Source organism: Uloborus diversus, chromosome 1 (assembly GCF_026930045.1).
Source record: "Uloborus diversus isolate 005 chromosome 1, Udiv.v.3.1, whole genome shotgun sequence".
In the NCBI taxonomy this organism is placed as follows: domain Eukaryota; kingdom Metazoa; phylum Arthropoda; class Arachnida; order Araneae; family Uloboridae; genus Uloborus; species Uloborus diversus.
The window spans coordinates 31,042,535-31,056,376 of record NC_072731.1 but is presented as its reverse complement, the minus strand read 5'-3'; the positions used below and the strand labels follow the sequence as shown (position 1 = coordinate 31,056,376).

The 13,842-nt window shown below is 34.6% G+C and overlaps 1 protein-coding gene across 1 annotated transcript in view; it reads left to right on the top strand.

Moving 5' to 3' along the window:
* Positions 1-6,763, top strand: part of LOC129234338 (LIM/homeobox protein Lhx1-like) — a 119,817-nt gene extending 113,054 nt beyond the window's left edge. The window contains exons 5-6 of the mRNA XM_054868331.1: positions 2,638-2,793; positions 6,150-6,763. Of these exons, the coding sequence (XP_054724306.1) occupies positions 2,638-2,793; positions 6,150-6,358 (365 nt within the window). The 3' untranslated portion in view covers positions 6,359-6,763. The remainder of the gene's footprint in view (positions 1-2,637; positions 2,794-6,149) is intronic.
* The last annotated feature ends 7,079 nt before the right edge of the window (positions 6,764-13,842 follow it).

The window sequence follows — 13,842 nt, the reverse complement described above, 5'->3', positions numbered from 1 at the left end:
AATCTCAAAATAAATGGATGAAAGGGGATGTTTCGGTAATGGCTTCGTTTCAGAAATTTTAAAAGTATTTTTGTTTTTCTGAAAAGCATGTTTAAAAACAAAAGTCTTAACCATTTTTTAAATAATTTGAAAAAAATTTAATATTTTTTAATTATTATTTTAATTGATGCGCAAATTGAAATTCATTTTTTACACTTCTGCACATGGCATCAAAAGCGATGAAATGCCATTCACTGATGTCATTTGTGCACAGCAAAAATTATCATAACCTGGAAACATGGTTGACAGCAAAACGTAAAAATTTTGCTCGGCTATGGAGTAGCGCGCCAAAGTACATCACTTGTAACGTCATAAAGACCACGCTTTATTTCCAAAATCAAATATTTAAAAAATATAATAAAAACTAACTGTCTGGAAAATAAAAGTTTTTTTTCTGGCTCTACGTTATTTCTTTTGCTTATTCTACCAATTTCATTGACTAAAAGTAGCACTTTTAACTGAAGAAAACAACCCCATCAAGAAATTGGTGTGGTCGTCAAATTCCTGACTTGAATAATTTTATTTTGAATACCATGTTACTTTGTGCTTACCCTATGCAAATAGACATTTCCCTACTCTTTGTTTACGTATGCAAAGGAAAAACATTTTTCGCTCTGGCATTGGAAACAAAAAATTTCACGCCAATGGATAAAAATCGCCAATCAGCCAATTTTAGAATGGAATGAAGCAGCAAAACTCAGTTTGATACGTAAAACTTCTGCGTGAACAATATTACTTATAAAACTTCTACTATTATTGAGTAATTTGCTTTGACATCGTCATTAGAAATATAAATTTCCAAGTATGAAATGAACGAACTCTACTCGTGGCAACATATAACTGTCCATTCGAAAACACTGGATGTCGCAAAAAAAAAAGGACAATTTAAAAAAAAATTCGTCTTTGAGATTTGATTGTGGTTAAGGGCGGTGCATAACTGATGTCACACCTTTCAACACTTTCGACCCTCTCCCCCTTTTGTCACAAATTTTGCACTTCACTATACCCCCTCTTCCCTTAGTCACATGTCACGCTGTTTTCCATAAACGTTCCTGTTAAAAAAAAGACTTGTTGTCACGTTCTCCCCATTGTATGCTCCTCTTGTCATGTCTTTCCTCTCTCTTGTCACAAACTGTTACTATTTCGTGTACCCCACCTTAAAGCGGGACTTCATTCGTGGACAGCCCCTATTTTGTGGCAACCGTATGCAAATATACATTTCCCTACTCTTTGTTTTCGTATGCAAAGTAAAAACATTTCTCGAGCTGCAATTGGTGCCAAAAATTTGACGCCAATAGATGAAGAGCGCCTGCCAATTTAACAATTATCGAAATCTTTCCGAATGAAATGAACCTGCAAAACTCAGATTGTACGTAAAACTTCTGCATGGAACAATGCTTCTTTTAATAAGTTTAATATTATTGAGTAAGTTGCCTTGACCTCTGCCGTTAGAATTATTAAGTTCCAAACAGTCAAATAAACGAAACCTACTTGCTACATTAAAAATTGTCCATTCAGAAACACTGGATGTCGCCCTTTGTCGCAAAGTTTCACACTTCACCATAAACCCTCTTTCCTTTGCCACATTTCATACTCTTTTTCATAGACGTTCTGATAAAAAAAAAAAAAAGCTTGATGTATCACTCTCCCCATTTTATGTTCCTCTTTTCGTTTATTTTCTCGGCCTTGTCACGCGAACGGTTACAATTTAATTGAACCCCACTTTAAAGAGGGACTTGATTCGTAGTCAGTTCCTTGCAAATAGACATTTCTGTACTCCTTTTTTAAGAATGCAAAAGAAAAATATTTCTCGCCCTGGCATTGGTGCCAAAATGGATGAAGTTCGACAATTTCACAATGGAGTCGTTTCCATAATTTTAAAAGTATTTTTTTTTCTGAAAGAGCATGCTTAAAAACATAGGATCTAACCATTTTTTAAATAATTTGTTTAAGTTTAATATTTTTTTAAAAATTACTTAAATCGGTGCACTTTTATTATTTACGCTTCTGCCGATGAAGTCACAAATGATGAAATGCCATTCAGTGTTGCCATTCACAGAGCAAAATATTTAATTCGCATCTTAACTCACGTGTATTGGCAACGATGTGGTTGATAGCAAGCGTAGAGCACAATTTTAATTCGCTTCTTGATTATCATAACGTGGAAACGCGATAGAAAGATGCGCCAAAGTGCATCATTTGTGACGTCATCAAGACCACGCCTTATTTGAAAAATCTGACATTTTAAAAAATTAATTAAAAAATAACTATTGGGAAAATGAAAGTATTTTCTGGGTCCTTTTTTTTTTTTTTTGTTTATTCTATCAATTTCAGTGACAAAAAGTACTACTTTTGACTGCAGGAAACAACCCCATTGTCCATGCGAAAGCACTGGACGTCGTAATAATACGCCAATTTTATCAAAAGTATCACTTTGAGATCTGTTTATGGTGATAGCAAATGCAGGTATTATTGGGAGCTGGAACTGAAAGCCGTCCCTCACTCCGCAAAAATGATTTATTTTAATATTAAACTCGCAAAAACATAATCAAATTTTTTTTTTGTTGAAATCGTTAACAAATAGTCTTGCTTTTCCAGATTCCAATAGTCCTAATGATTTCAATTATGGCCCCCATCCTGGCTTCTACGACTACTTTCCGGGACCTCATCCGCAGGGAGGAATACAGGAGTTTCCCGGCACCGTACCCATCGGTCCTGGAGGCCCTCTCGAACATCCTGTTTCCATAAATAACGGTGAGTCGAATCAGGGCTGTAACTAGACTTTTGTCTATAGACTTTTGTTTCGGGGAGAGTTTTACCAAAGACAAGTGAAATCAATATGATCATTCAAGTTTGTTTTCATTCGTATATTCTATTGATTTTTGTTACAATAGTTGATTCAAATAAGAGGGTGCCATTTTAAGGGCATTAACGTGATGAAATAAAAAAGATAACGAATCTATCAAATGGAGAACAAAATCCCTCTTTTGTCTTACAACGCATACACGCACCTCAAATGCGGCAATTTGAGGTGTGCTGCTTCACTTTTCCAACTGTACTGTAATTTGGTATGAAGTCCGATTTCCACAGTACACACGTGCCATAAGGACCCGCTTATAGGGCAGGCAACTATTCACAGCACAACCACGCATTCACACAAAGAGAGGACAAGGACAGGAGAGAGAGAAAGTACATTCATGCCCGAGCCGGGATTCGAACCCAGGACATCCTCGTCGCAGAAAGACTACTTGACAAGGCAAGCGGCGGAAGGTACAAATGAAGTGCTTTAAATAATTTTTATTGCTGTGTCATTCCATGAAAATGTCAACCTTTAGTCGAAAAATTCAAACTCAATTAATAACAACGTGTGATGCCTCATTTTAAAGAAAATATTCTGAACTTTCGAATCTGGCAACATTATTTCCAAGATCGATTCTTTTCGTAGAATGGTTGCTGCTTGAAGTTCTTGAAGAAAAACACGTAATTATTGTTTCTAAATCAATCCAAAAGTGTGTCTTATAACTTTTTAAGTCTTTTTTTGTTTTGCTGATAATGCTCTTTTTCTTTTCTTAAGTTTTTGCTTAGGTTTCGAACTATAAGTTCCAGTAATTTTTTTCATGGAATTTTAATTTTTTTCTAGGTAAGCCTAATTTAAATTATGTGTTGAAGAACCAGTTACGTTCGTCACGAAACTTCATTTTTTCCCCTCCGCACTTTTTCTTTCACTATAATATGAAAAATTGTGCTTTATTCTCTTTACTATAGAGCTACCTGGAGTGCATTTAAAATGCTTAATTTTTATTAAAATATTCAACGAATTAGTTATTAGCGTGACGAACGTAACAAATTACTTCTGGCGAACTTAGTCACTTGTAACACACAGCATCTTTCAAATCATTGGTTCAATACGAAATATTAAAACGCTTATTTTGTAATTTTCACCCTTTTTAAACTTTAGAGTATAATATTTTGTAATCTGTACAAAAATTGGTCCTATTTTTCAGAACTCAGTTGCGGAATTTTAATGAATAGTATATTATGACAAAAACTGTAGCTCAAAGAAAGAGGGAGAGCAGAGCGAGAATGACACGTGTATACAAAAAGAAATTGACCGAAAAAAAGCCGAAGACCGTATGCGACGGTTACGGGAAAGATCAAATCATGTTAAAAAGAATAAGAAAGAGAAAGAGGAATCAAAAATAAGAATGCGAAAGTTTAGAGCAAAACACAATGAAGCTAGTAAATTAAATTCTATAGAGCTTCAAAACATGTAGGGGAGAGCGGGGTGAAAAGTTCCGTGGGTAAGTTGTTTCCTTTGAAATAACTCAGTGAAGAAAAAAGATAAATGTATTTTGTAAATCCTGGTAAAATGGAATGTTGCAGCGTACCGATGGCAGCCATATTAGCCAGGCCAGTGGCGTGAGGTATATTAAAAGCTGAGCACGCGCATCACTGATACACTTTTGTAAATATTTTCATTTTTGAACTTTTTGGTCTTTTTCACGAAATTTAAATGATAGAATGTATTTCTTTAATGTTTTTATGCAAATATTTATTGTGCAATTATTATTGTCGAAATTTTTATTGTCGATCATTTCACATTTAATTCAAAGTTGTGTTTGTCGGTGGGTTGGGGGGGGGGGAGGAGGGGAATCAAAAATCAACTATATCAAACTGTCTAGTAATATTAAACTATTTGCTGAACTATAAGCAATTTTTTAGTTTGTATTATCTTAACTTGTACAATAGAACTTATAGTAACTTTTAAAAAGTTTTTGCTTGCCTATTTTTTTTCCTTCTATTTTTCTAGTTCCTTTTAAGGCATCAAAAATTTATATCTATTATTGAAAAAAAAAATTCAGTTGAAGAAACCAGCGCAGCCCCTAAAATTGAGGAGATTTTAAACAACTGGAATGAGTTTGGAATTATTTTGAATTGAGCTGTAATTGACAGAACTGGCGGTGTATTTCATGTATTTCTGCCTTAACCCTGGCTATAGGATGATAACTTACTGAATATACCTGCCTTGCCTTCAATATTCGAGTTGAACCGAACCATTGTTTCGGTCACTCGTCTGGTCAGTGCTAATTTTGCATTAGCTATCAGTTTGTTTGGCACTCTCGGCTTCCATAGGAGGTTTTCCACCTCCAGCTCAGTCATTCCTATGCCGGGTTGAAGACTGCTAATAAGCACGAAACTGCAGTTCCTGGCTGGAATTGACTGAGCTGGCGGTGTATTTCATGTATTTCAAACACATTTGAAGGGTCCTTTAATCTCGCTCTTGGAATCCCCTCTCCCTCCAAGATCAATCCAACACAAGCGAGCGAGTAACATTGAAATAATAAAAAATAAAAACATGACTTTATTTTTATGCATCAGAGGATAAGACATCTTGTGGAGAAAAAAAAAAACACTTTAAAAATTGGCCTGTTTTGCCATCAACATATAAGTTGCCCTGACAAGTGACAACAAAAGGGGCCCCCGTACCTGAGATAGCTAAGAGCCAGTGGCGCACACAGGAATTTTGCAAGGGAAAGGTCCAAGGTCAAAAATTTCATCCTCATATCATACTTCAAATCGCCGTCAAATAAATATTGACTTGATTTATCGATTCCCGAGAACGAAAAACAGTAAAAAAAACTATTGAATAAATATTTTGCATTATTTAATGAATATACTTAAATAAATAACCAGAAAGTAAAATAATTTAAGCTTTTACTTTTCTAATAATTAATAAATATAGATTCAAGTTCCTAGAATCTCATTTTAATTTGTAATTAGAAAGCTAAAAACATAGTTATTACAGTGTATTCATTTGTAATCACCAGTTTGCTTCTTATAGGAAAAATGCACAATATTTTTAAAAACCTTTTAACTAACTGAAATTATTTTACCTTTGTTTGAAATTATTCTACGTACAAAATACATAGAATTGCAATCAATCGGGGTAAAAAAGCAAGACCTATGGGAGCGCTCCCTTGTGTGCACCACTGTTAAGGACCATTTAAGTGATTTATAAATTTCTTTAAGGCGGAATACCTGCCATAGTCAGATCAAACGGAGTTTTATGGACAAAAGTTTAAAATAAACTGATTCGTTTCCCATTACAGGTGTGCCAACGATGAATTCGGACTCATCGTACGCCAACGCTCCGTCAGATTGCCTCGGCTCCAGATCGAGTCCAGAGAATGCGCTGAATCTGGCGGATGGAAGTTTCGGAGGCTCGAGACCCCCGCAACCCGTCACTGATGGAGTCGCATTCACACCCTTCGGGAACAACCACATGCCGCCGCACATGAGCGAGACCAGGGTGTGGTGACAGTCACATTTTACACGGTGCCAGATTCCATCTTTGCGTTGACTGTTTATGTATTGCAAGAATGCTGCTGGAAGTTAAGAACTACAAGACATTCAATGGTTTTAATGTAAAAAAAAAAAAAACACTACTGTGGCACAAAATTCTGTGCAACCGCCTCGCCAGTAAATGTTTGAGAAGTGCAATCACTTTCATAAAACAGTACTGTAGCAATATTTGTACATAATATACATAAAATACAAAGTTGCAAATAATTCTTCCTCTTCAGTGAGTACAGTGAAAAAACGCCCTACAGCGAAAGAAAAATGTTTGAAAATCAATTAAACGAATGCAGTGGACCTTTGAGCAAAATGGCGTAAAACTGGTTATAGCGTTTTAACGTAATAGTACTTAAACTATTTTTTGCCATTTGCGACGTTTTAGGGTTAACTACATAGCTTAATTTTTAACAAAAAAAAAAGGGGGGGGGAGGTGTAAGAGCTCTATATCTTTCAGAATGTGTTAATGCATATTAGATTTGGACTACGGAAAATCAAAAACTAAAGCAGTAAAAATGTTTTTAAAGGATAAACTACACACAATAAATTATTTGAAAACATTTTTATGTAGGCAACAGAATCTTTAGGCACCCCTTTTATCACTTTTTACGGTATTTTGGAAGTAATTGCGTAACTGATTTAAAGTATCCGACTACGTTGAAAAGGCGATTTTCGACCAAAATTCACTTTTTCTCAAAATAGTTTTATTCAACAGCCCCATTCTTTAAGATTATGAAACATTTTGGTTTTATAATCTACGCGAATTAGAACTCACGTTATAAGCATTTAAATACTAAGCATCTGCAGTATAACGCATGTTAAGTCGAATCTTTACTTACGTTTTTTGAAGAATGCAATTATTTCTCGATACTGGCTATGGAAAACATAATTTTGCAAATTCTATTCAGTATTCAAGCATGAAATTTGACATGCCTGTCTTGTAAATACTTGTGAGTGAAATAGACCACAGATTATGTAAATAATGAAATATTTTTTGATTTATAGCTTTTTTACCGAAAAAAGGTGACAAATTTTTGAGAAATTTCTGGATAAAGTCACTTAATTTGTCATAAATCTTAAAATTCTTGAAATATTTCTTAACCTGCGGTCTGTTTCATGTGTAATATTTATACATGTGAAAAAATCTAAGCAAATTGTTTATAGCTAGTTAATTTTTATTAATACAGTGTTTCTCCTAACTGGTAATTTTCAGTCATTTTTGCCAAAAAATCACCCATTTAAAAGAAATTATTGATATTATGGTTTATTTTTAAGCAAAATACATGTTTTAAGATCATTCTGCTTCTAAAAAAACATTAATATTATTTCATAATAGTGTTTTTAAAAAAAACTGCTCCGAACCTAGTCGGATACCTTAAGTTTTCAATTAATGGAGAATATGAGGGGTTTTACTGGATAAAAAAAGTTTCAAAAGTATCCAGGCCCAACTAGAATTACTTTTCCATCCTTGATTTACAGTTTTAACCAGCTCTTGGATATCTGGTTTGTTGAACTAGGACCTTGACAGTGTTGATAGTAAGTAAAGTAGTAAGTAAAGTAGTTCAATAAAAAAGGAATGCATTATTGGAGTGGATTTGAGTTGGAATACTTTAGCAAAACCAGTTACAAAAGTAGCCCAACTTAACTCAGCGCCAATTAAAGCGTGACCAGGAAGAGATGGCGCGTTAACTCGAAACGGAAATATATCACTTCATTTTGTTATAGAAGGATATAGGATCTGCGAGAACGTGAGACTTGACTGCTTATTCGTTCTCGCCTATTCTACCTATTACAAAATAAAGTGGTCCATTTTCGCTTCCAGTTCACCCGCCATCTCTCCGTAGTCAAGCTTTACTCTTCCTATTAAAGCTTGACGTCGGAGAGATGGCGCGTGAACTCGAAGTAGAAACGAACCACTTCATTCTGTCCTATGTAGGACTGCAGGATGGCGAGAGTTGACTGCCTGCGCGTTCCCGCAGATCATACCTATTACAGAATGAAGTGGTTCATTTCTATTACGAGTTCACGCGACATCTCTCCGTAGTCAAGATTTACTCTTCCTATTAAAGTTTGACTACGGAGAGATGGCGGATGACCTTGAGCGGGAACATCATTTGTATCATTTTCATTTGTATTAGGTAGAATCCGCCAGACAGCGCCGAGTGGTAAAAGGTGCATTTCGCTGATTCAATCTATTACAAAATTATAACAAACAGCCTATTAAATATACAAATGATGTTCCAGCTTCAAGGTCATCCGTCATCCCTACGTAGTCAAGCTTTACCCGAAAAAGAGGTCAACCTTGTCAAGATTATGCAGCTCAACTATCCAGAGCTACACTATACTTAGTAGTCCTGTCTTCTGATACGCTGTAACCAGTTTGCACCAGCAGCAAAAACTAGATTCAGTTCTCCATTCGAACACTACGATACGAGAAGCAACTTCGAAAAATTACACATTTTGAAGAGTTATTTCAGGACGAGAAATCCTTTGTATATATTGTATGTATGTTATGCTTATCACTGAAGAAAGGTGTTTGCATGTAATTTATAAGTACCAGTGATATATAGGAAGATGTGGCAAAAGAATCGAAGAAGATACTCGTGTGATTCAGTAAAGCAAATGCATGCCATCACTTTTAGATGCCAAAAAGGGATTCGCATTCGATGAAAGCGGAGAATAAATTTCTTGTGAAGAAAGTTTATTTGTGCTTTTAATGACTGTATTTAATGTTTAATTATCCTTTGAAGTTTATCTTATTAAAGATTTAAAACATGCTCGCTGTATTGAACTTTAACAGTTTTTACACATTTTGAAACTAAAACATCTGCACAAAAAAAATTTTTGAAAAAAAAAAAAAAAATAGAACCGACTTCAAAATTGCTCTAAAAAGTGAAAAATAATTAAACACCATCGATAATACTTTTAAACATAATTTTTGAAGTTGGCGCAAAAACGATCGATAAAATCATTCACAGCCATAACTCAACTACAAGTATAAATTTAACCAGGTTCAGTTTCTTCACTACCACATGCATTACGCATTGATGACAGCATATTTGAGTAACGATATAAATGTTTCGTTCCTAAGTTTGGGTGATTTTTTGATAAAAATATGAACGAAGCATGGTTACGATGGATTTTACTTTTTGTTTTTGCGCCAACTTCAAAAATTATGTTTAAAAGTATTATCGATGGTGTTTAATTATTTTTCACTTTTTAGAGCAATTTTGAAGTCGGTTCAATTTTTTTTTCCAAAATTTTTTTATTTCATTCTTTTTAGTGTAAATGTAGATATTTCAGTAAAAGTAAGAAGTTACCTAGTAAGAAGTGCGGCTCTATATCACTGTATTGCTTTAGAAAAGCCTTTATTCAAAATTATCATTACAATTACTATTAATGTTACAGTTATATGGCACCAAACTTTTATAACAATGAGTTTCATATTGTCGCGTAGATGAAGATAGCGAAGACTCGTTAGTCTCAACTCGAGATCTTTATTCAGAACCACGAATGAACGTTACATCTCCTTATATACAACTTGAAAAAGTGCTGGAACTTTCCAGACTTGAAAAGATACAGAAATTAATAGAACATTCGAGAAAATACGGGAAACAGTAGAAACGAAATTTTAGTAAAATTCACTTTGTCCTAGTCGGGATTTGAACCCGGGTTGCTCGTGTGGGAGACGAGAATTCTACCACTGAGCCACCGTTATCCACGGATGAAAAGAGCGAACTTCGTTACAATATGATTTTAATCATTTAATAGGGAAATTTACTGTTTTTTGCCCATAACTTTTTATCTAAAGAACAAATATGGTCAAACAAAGTAATGGGACCTAAGTTGAGCCATCCTCTATCCATTAAAAAAATAATCATCAAAATCGGTTCACTAGGTGAGACGCTATGAGTGGACAAACAAAAAAAAATGAACTGATAACCGCCTCCTTTTTGAAGTCGGTTAAAAATAGAAGATTTTCTCAATTACCATAACAGAACAAGAAACATGAGATGGTTTTCCCCGTAAGTGCGGTTCACAGGGGCGGATCCAGACAGAATTCTCGAAGGGAGCCCTTTGGAAAAATACGATGCTTGGGAAAATTTTTGAATTTTACAAATAATCAATATAAGCCACCTTTAACTAGAGCATTGTTTAAGGAATTTTCACGAGGCGACGCAAATTTAACATAAAGGCTGTGTAATCTTCCCAATAGTTTTCCTCTTTCCTTAACAAACGTGTGCAATGTGCATATATCGTCGCCTCAAAGTGGTATTCCTGTAATCACCACTGTGTTCTGAGGCGACATATTAACTCCGAAGTAAAGGGGGTCCGGAGTCGAATTTTCGAATTTGTAGCCTTAAAAACGAATTTTAAATGATCTTTGGTAACGTTAGGGGAGAAGAGGTCCGGTGGCACTCCCCTGTCTATTTTTCGAAATAGTAGCTCTAAGAATGCAATTTTAGACGATCTTCGATGATGTTAAAGGGAGGAGAGATTTGAGGACTCATCTAAGAAAATTTTTCTGATTTGTAATCTTAGGAATGCATTTTAGCTGACTTTCGTAACATTAAGGGCTCGGGTGCGACTCCCCTCCCCCCGCCCTCCCCGCCAATTTTTTCGAAATTGAAATCTTAAAAATGCAAACATTATCTCCAATAATGTTAAGTGGAGGGAGGTTTGGGCTTTTTTGGCGGATTTTTTTTTTTTTTTTTGCTATTGCAGAGCCAAAAACGGAGTTTAATACGATCTTTTCGTAATGATACGTGGAGGAGAAATTCGATTGCCAACACCAAGAAATTTTTCTAATTTGCAGTCTTAAAGATGCATTCTAATTATCTTTGGTAATAGTAGGGGAGAAGAGGTTTTATAGCGCTCCCCAGAAATTGTAGTTCTAAACATAGATCTTTAAAAGGGATAGATAGGCCTTTCTCCTACAGCGCAGCGTATTTCACCCGGAGAAAGTGGGGTCATCATGATTCTTCCGAGAATCACGTGATCAAGGGACATCGTGTCTCCCACTTCTCGGGCAGCAGTGATATAACAATGCGAAGCGTCGTTAAAAGTCTAGGATTGTCTGAAGTTTTTTCATTATACTTATGTGAGAAATCTCAATATGTGTGAATTTGAGATTTTCTAGCGAAAGAGGGTTTGATTAATTTTATTAAAAAATACAGACGTAATGAGTAACAGAAATCTTTCTTTCTGCTAAAGGCAAAAAAAGTCCCCATGCAGAGTCGAAATTAAGAATATTTTAAGCAATTTATTGTTGATGCCGAGCATTATATTAAATCACTAAAAACAAGCGATGGAAAATTAGTTATAGTATGTCCGCGAAAAACTGGATTTTTTGGTTTCCTAATTTCTATGAAAAGTGTGCTGGGAACATATGAAAAGTATGTAGGTGCCCAAATTCCAGTTCTCGTAATGACTTATAAGCTTACTCAGGAAGTCAGGATCACCTTGAAACTTTTTTCAGTGCGATCAGGTTGTGAGGGGGGATTTACAATAATCGTCGGACAATTTCGAAGTGCGAAAAAAAGATTATTCATTCATACGGAAATTTTAGAGTCCAGTTCTTCAAATTGCGCTGATTTTGACAACCTTCAAATGCTAAGATTAAATTTGAAGCGTAACAAAAATGCTTTGAAAGAAAGCCTTTTCTTCCGATTCCTTTGACGACGATTTGGAAAATTCAGAAATCATCTCAATTAACATGACACAGTATATTAATGATGTTTCTGACTATGCTGGATTTTTTGTCCGGCAAGTGCACTCTGTTGTGAACTGCGATGATTGCAACGCAATCTTAACTACAACAAATCAAAAAATAAACCTAATAAAATTTAAGGACACATTCAAGTATGATAACTTATTGCAAGATTGCAGCCATTGAAATATGTACATTTGGGAAGAACAACTGAGCGAGAATGTGAAAAAGTTTTGGGAGTAAAACACAAAAATATAATGTTACTCATGAGACCACAAGAGTTATGAGAAAAATTTCGAATTCCGTTTTTTAGCCTACTTTCCCAGTAAAAGTCAGAAAAAGAAGAAAAAAGCATGAAAAAATGCTTAATGCATCTTAAAAATATCGCGAAAAACAAAAAAAAAAAAAAAAAGTCAAAAATAAATAAAATAGTTCAAAAAAGCTAAACATTAGCTCCTACGGAGAAATTCATGGCAATTTCGAACTGTGAGGCGAATTTGCTTGAAACAGACTTTGTAGGGAAAAGCTTTTGATGAAAAACTTATACATAAAATATCTTTTTGATTTGAACAATTTTCCGCTCAATTTTGAACACTTCAAATCCCTTAACATTAGCGCCTACGGGAAACTGAAAGTCAGTGTAGATTCCGTTCTTTGAAGGCGGATTTACTTCAAACAAATTTTGTTGGAAATAGTTCTTGACGCCAAACTCCAGACTCCGACTCCTAGAATTTAGGGGCACCTGACTCCGACTCCTGTGCCCGACAATTAATCGACTCCTACTTCCCGAATTCGACTCTGACTTCGTAGCTTTGGCAAAAATTTATACACGGAGGACAAATGACTGACTCCGATTCTTGGATATTCGACTCCGACTCCTTTATCCCAAAATGAGATTGACTCCGACGTCGCAGCTATGGTTTTAACTGTGAAATACTTTTTGTTGATATGACTTGTTTTTATTTTCACGCTAAAGTTTTAATTTAGGTATTCAGTTTTCGGTCATTTATGTTTCTACATAAAGATATACGAAGACGATTTTATTTTTTTTTTGGACAACGAAAATTATTTCTTTAAGTTGACATTTTATTGTTTTTATTTATTTTGGTAAGTGCATTAATTCATTTAAAAATATTTTTTGGCAACAGGGGAAAAAAAACGATTTTTTTTTGTTTATATGATGTATTTGTTTTAATGAGCTTATTAATTTTAATTATAATTTTTTCGTTTTGAAAGCTGTTAAAGAATTTTTTTTATGGAAAAAAGTGTATTAGCTGCTTTGTTTACAAGATGCTGCTATTTTATTTGTTCGTTTTTTTTTAATTATATGAGTGAGGAATATTTTATTCCTAGAAATCAGTTTAAGATATTTAAAAAATGTTTGAAACAATTTGTGATTTTAGCTACTTTTGAGAATATTGATCAGGTACTAGAAAGTAGTATGGGTATACGGGAAAGTAGGGTCGTTTAGTTCTAGTCGGAACTTCTTGTTCTAAGTTTAAATAAGCATATGTTGGAAACAGAAGCAGCAGATTTTCTCGTTAAAAAGTTTATAAAATCAATCGTTACTAAAGATTTAAGCGTTAGAATGTATCGCGCAGTCAATTCAAACAATGAAAATAATTCACAAAGACCAATAAGCAAGAAAGTAACAAAATTAATATTGTTAAGGGACAATAATCACTACTTTTCTTCCCCCTCGAGTTTAAATTTTCAAAATTATCATATTCAGTGGGACG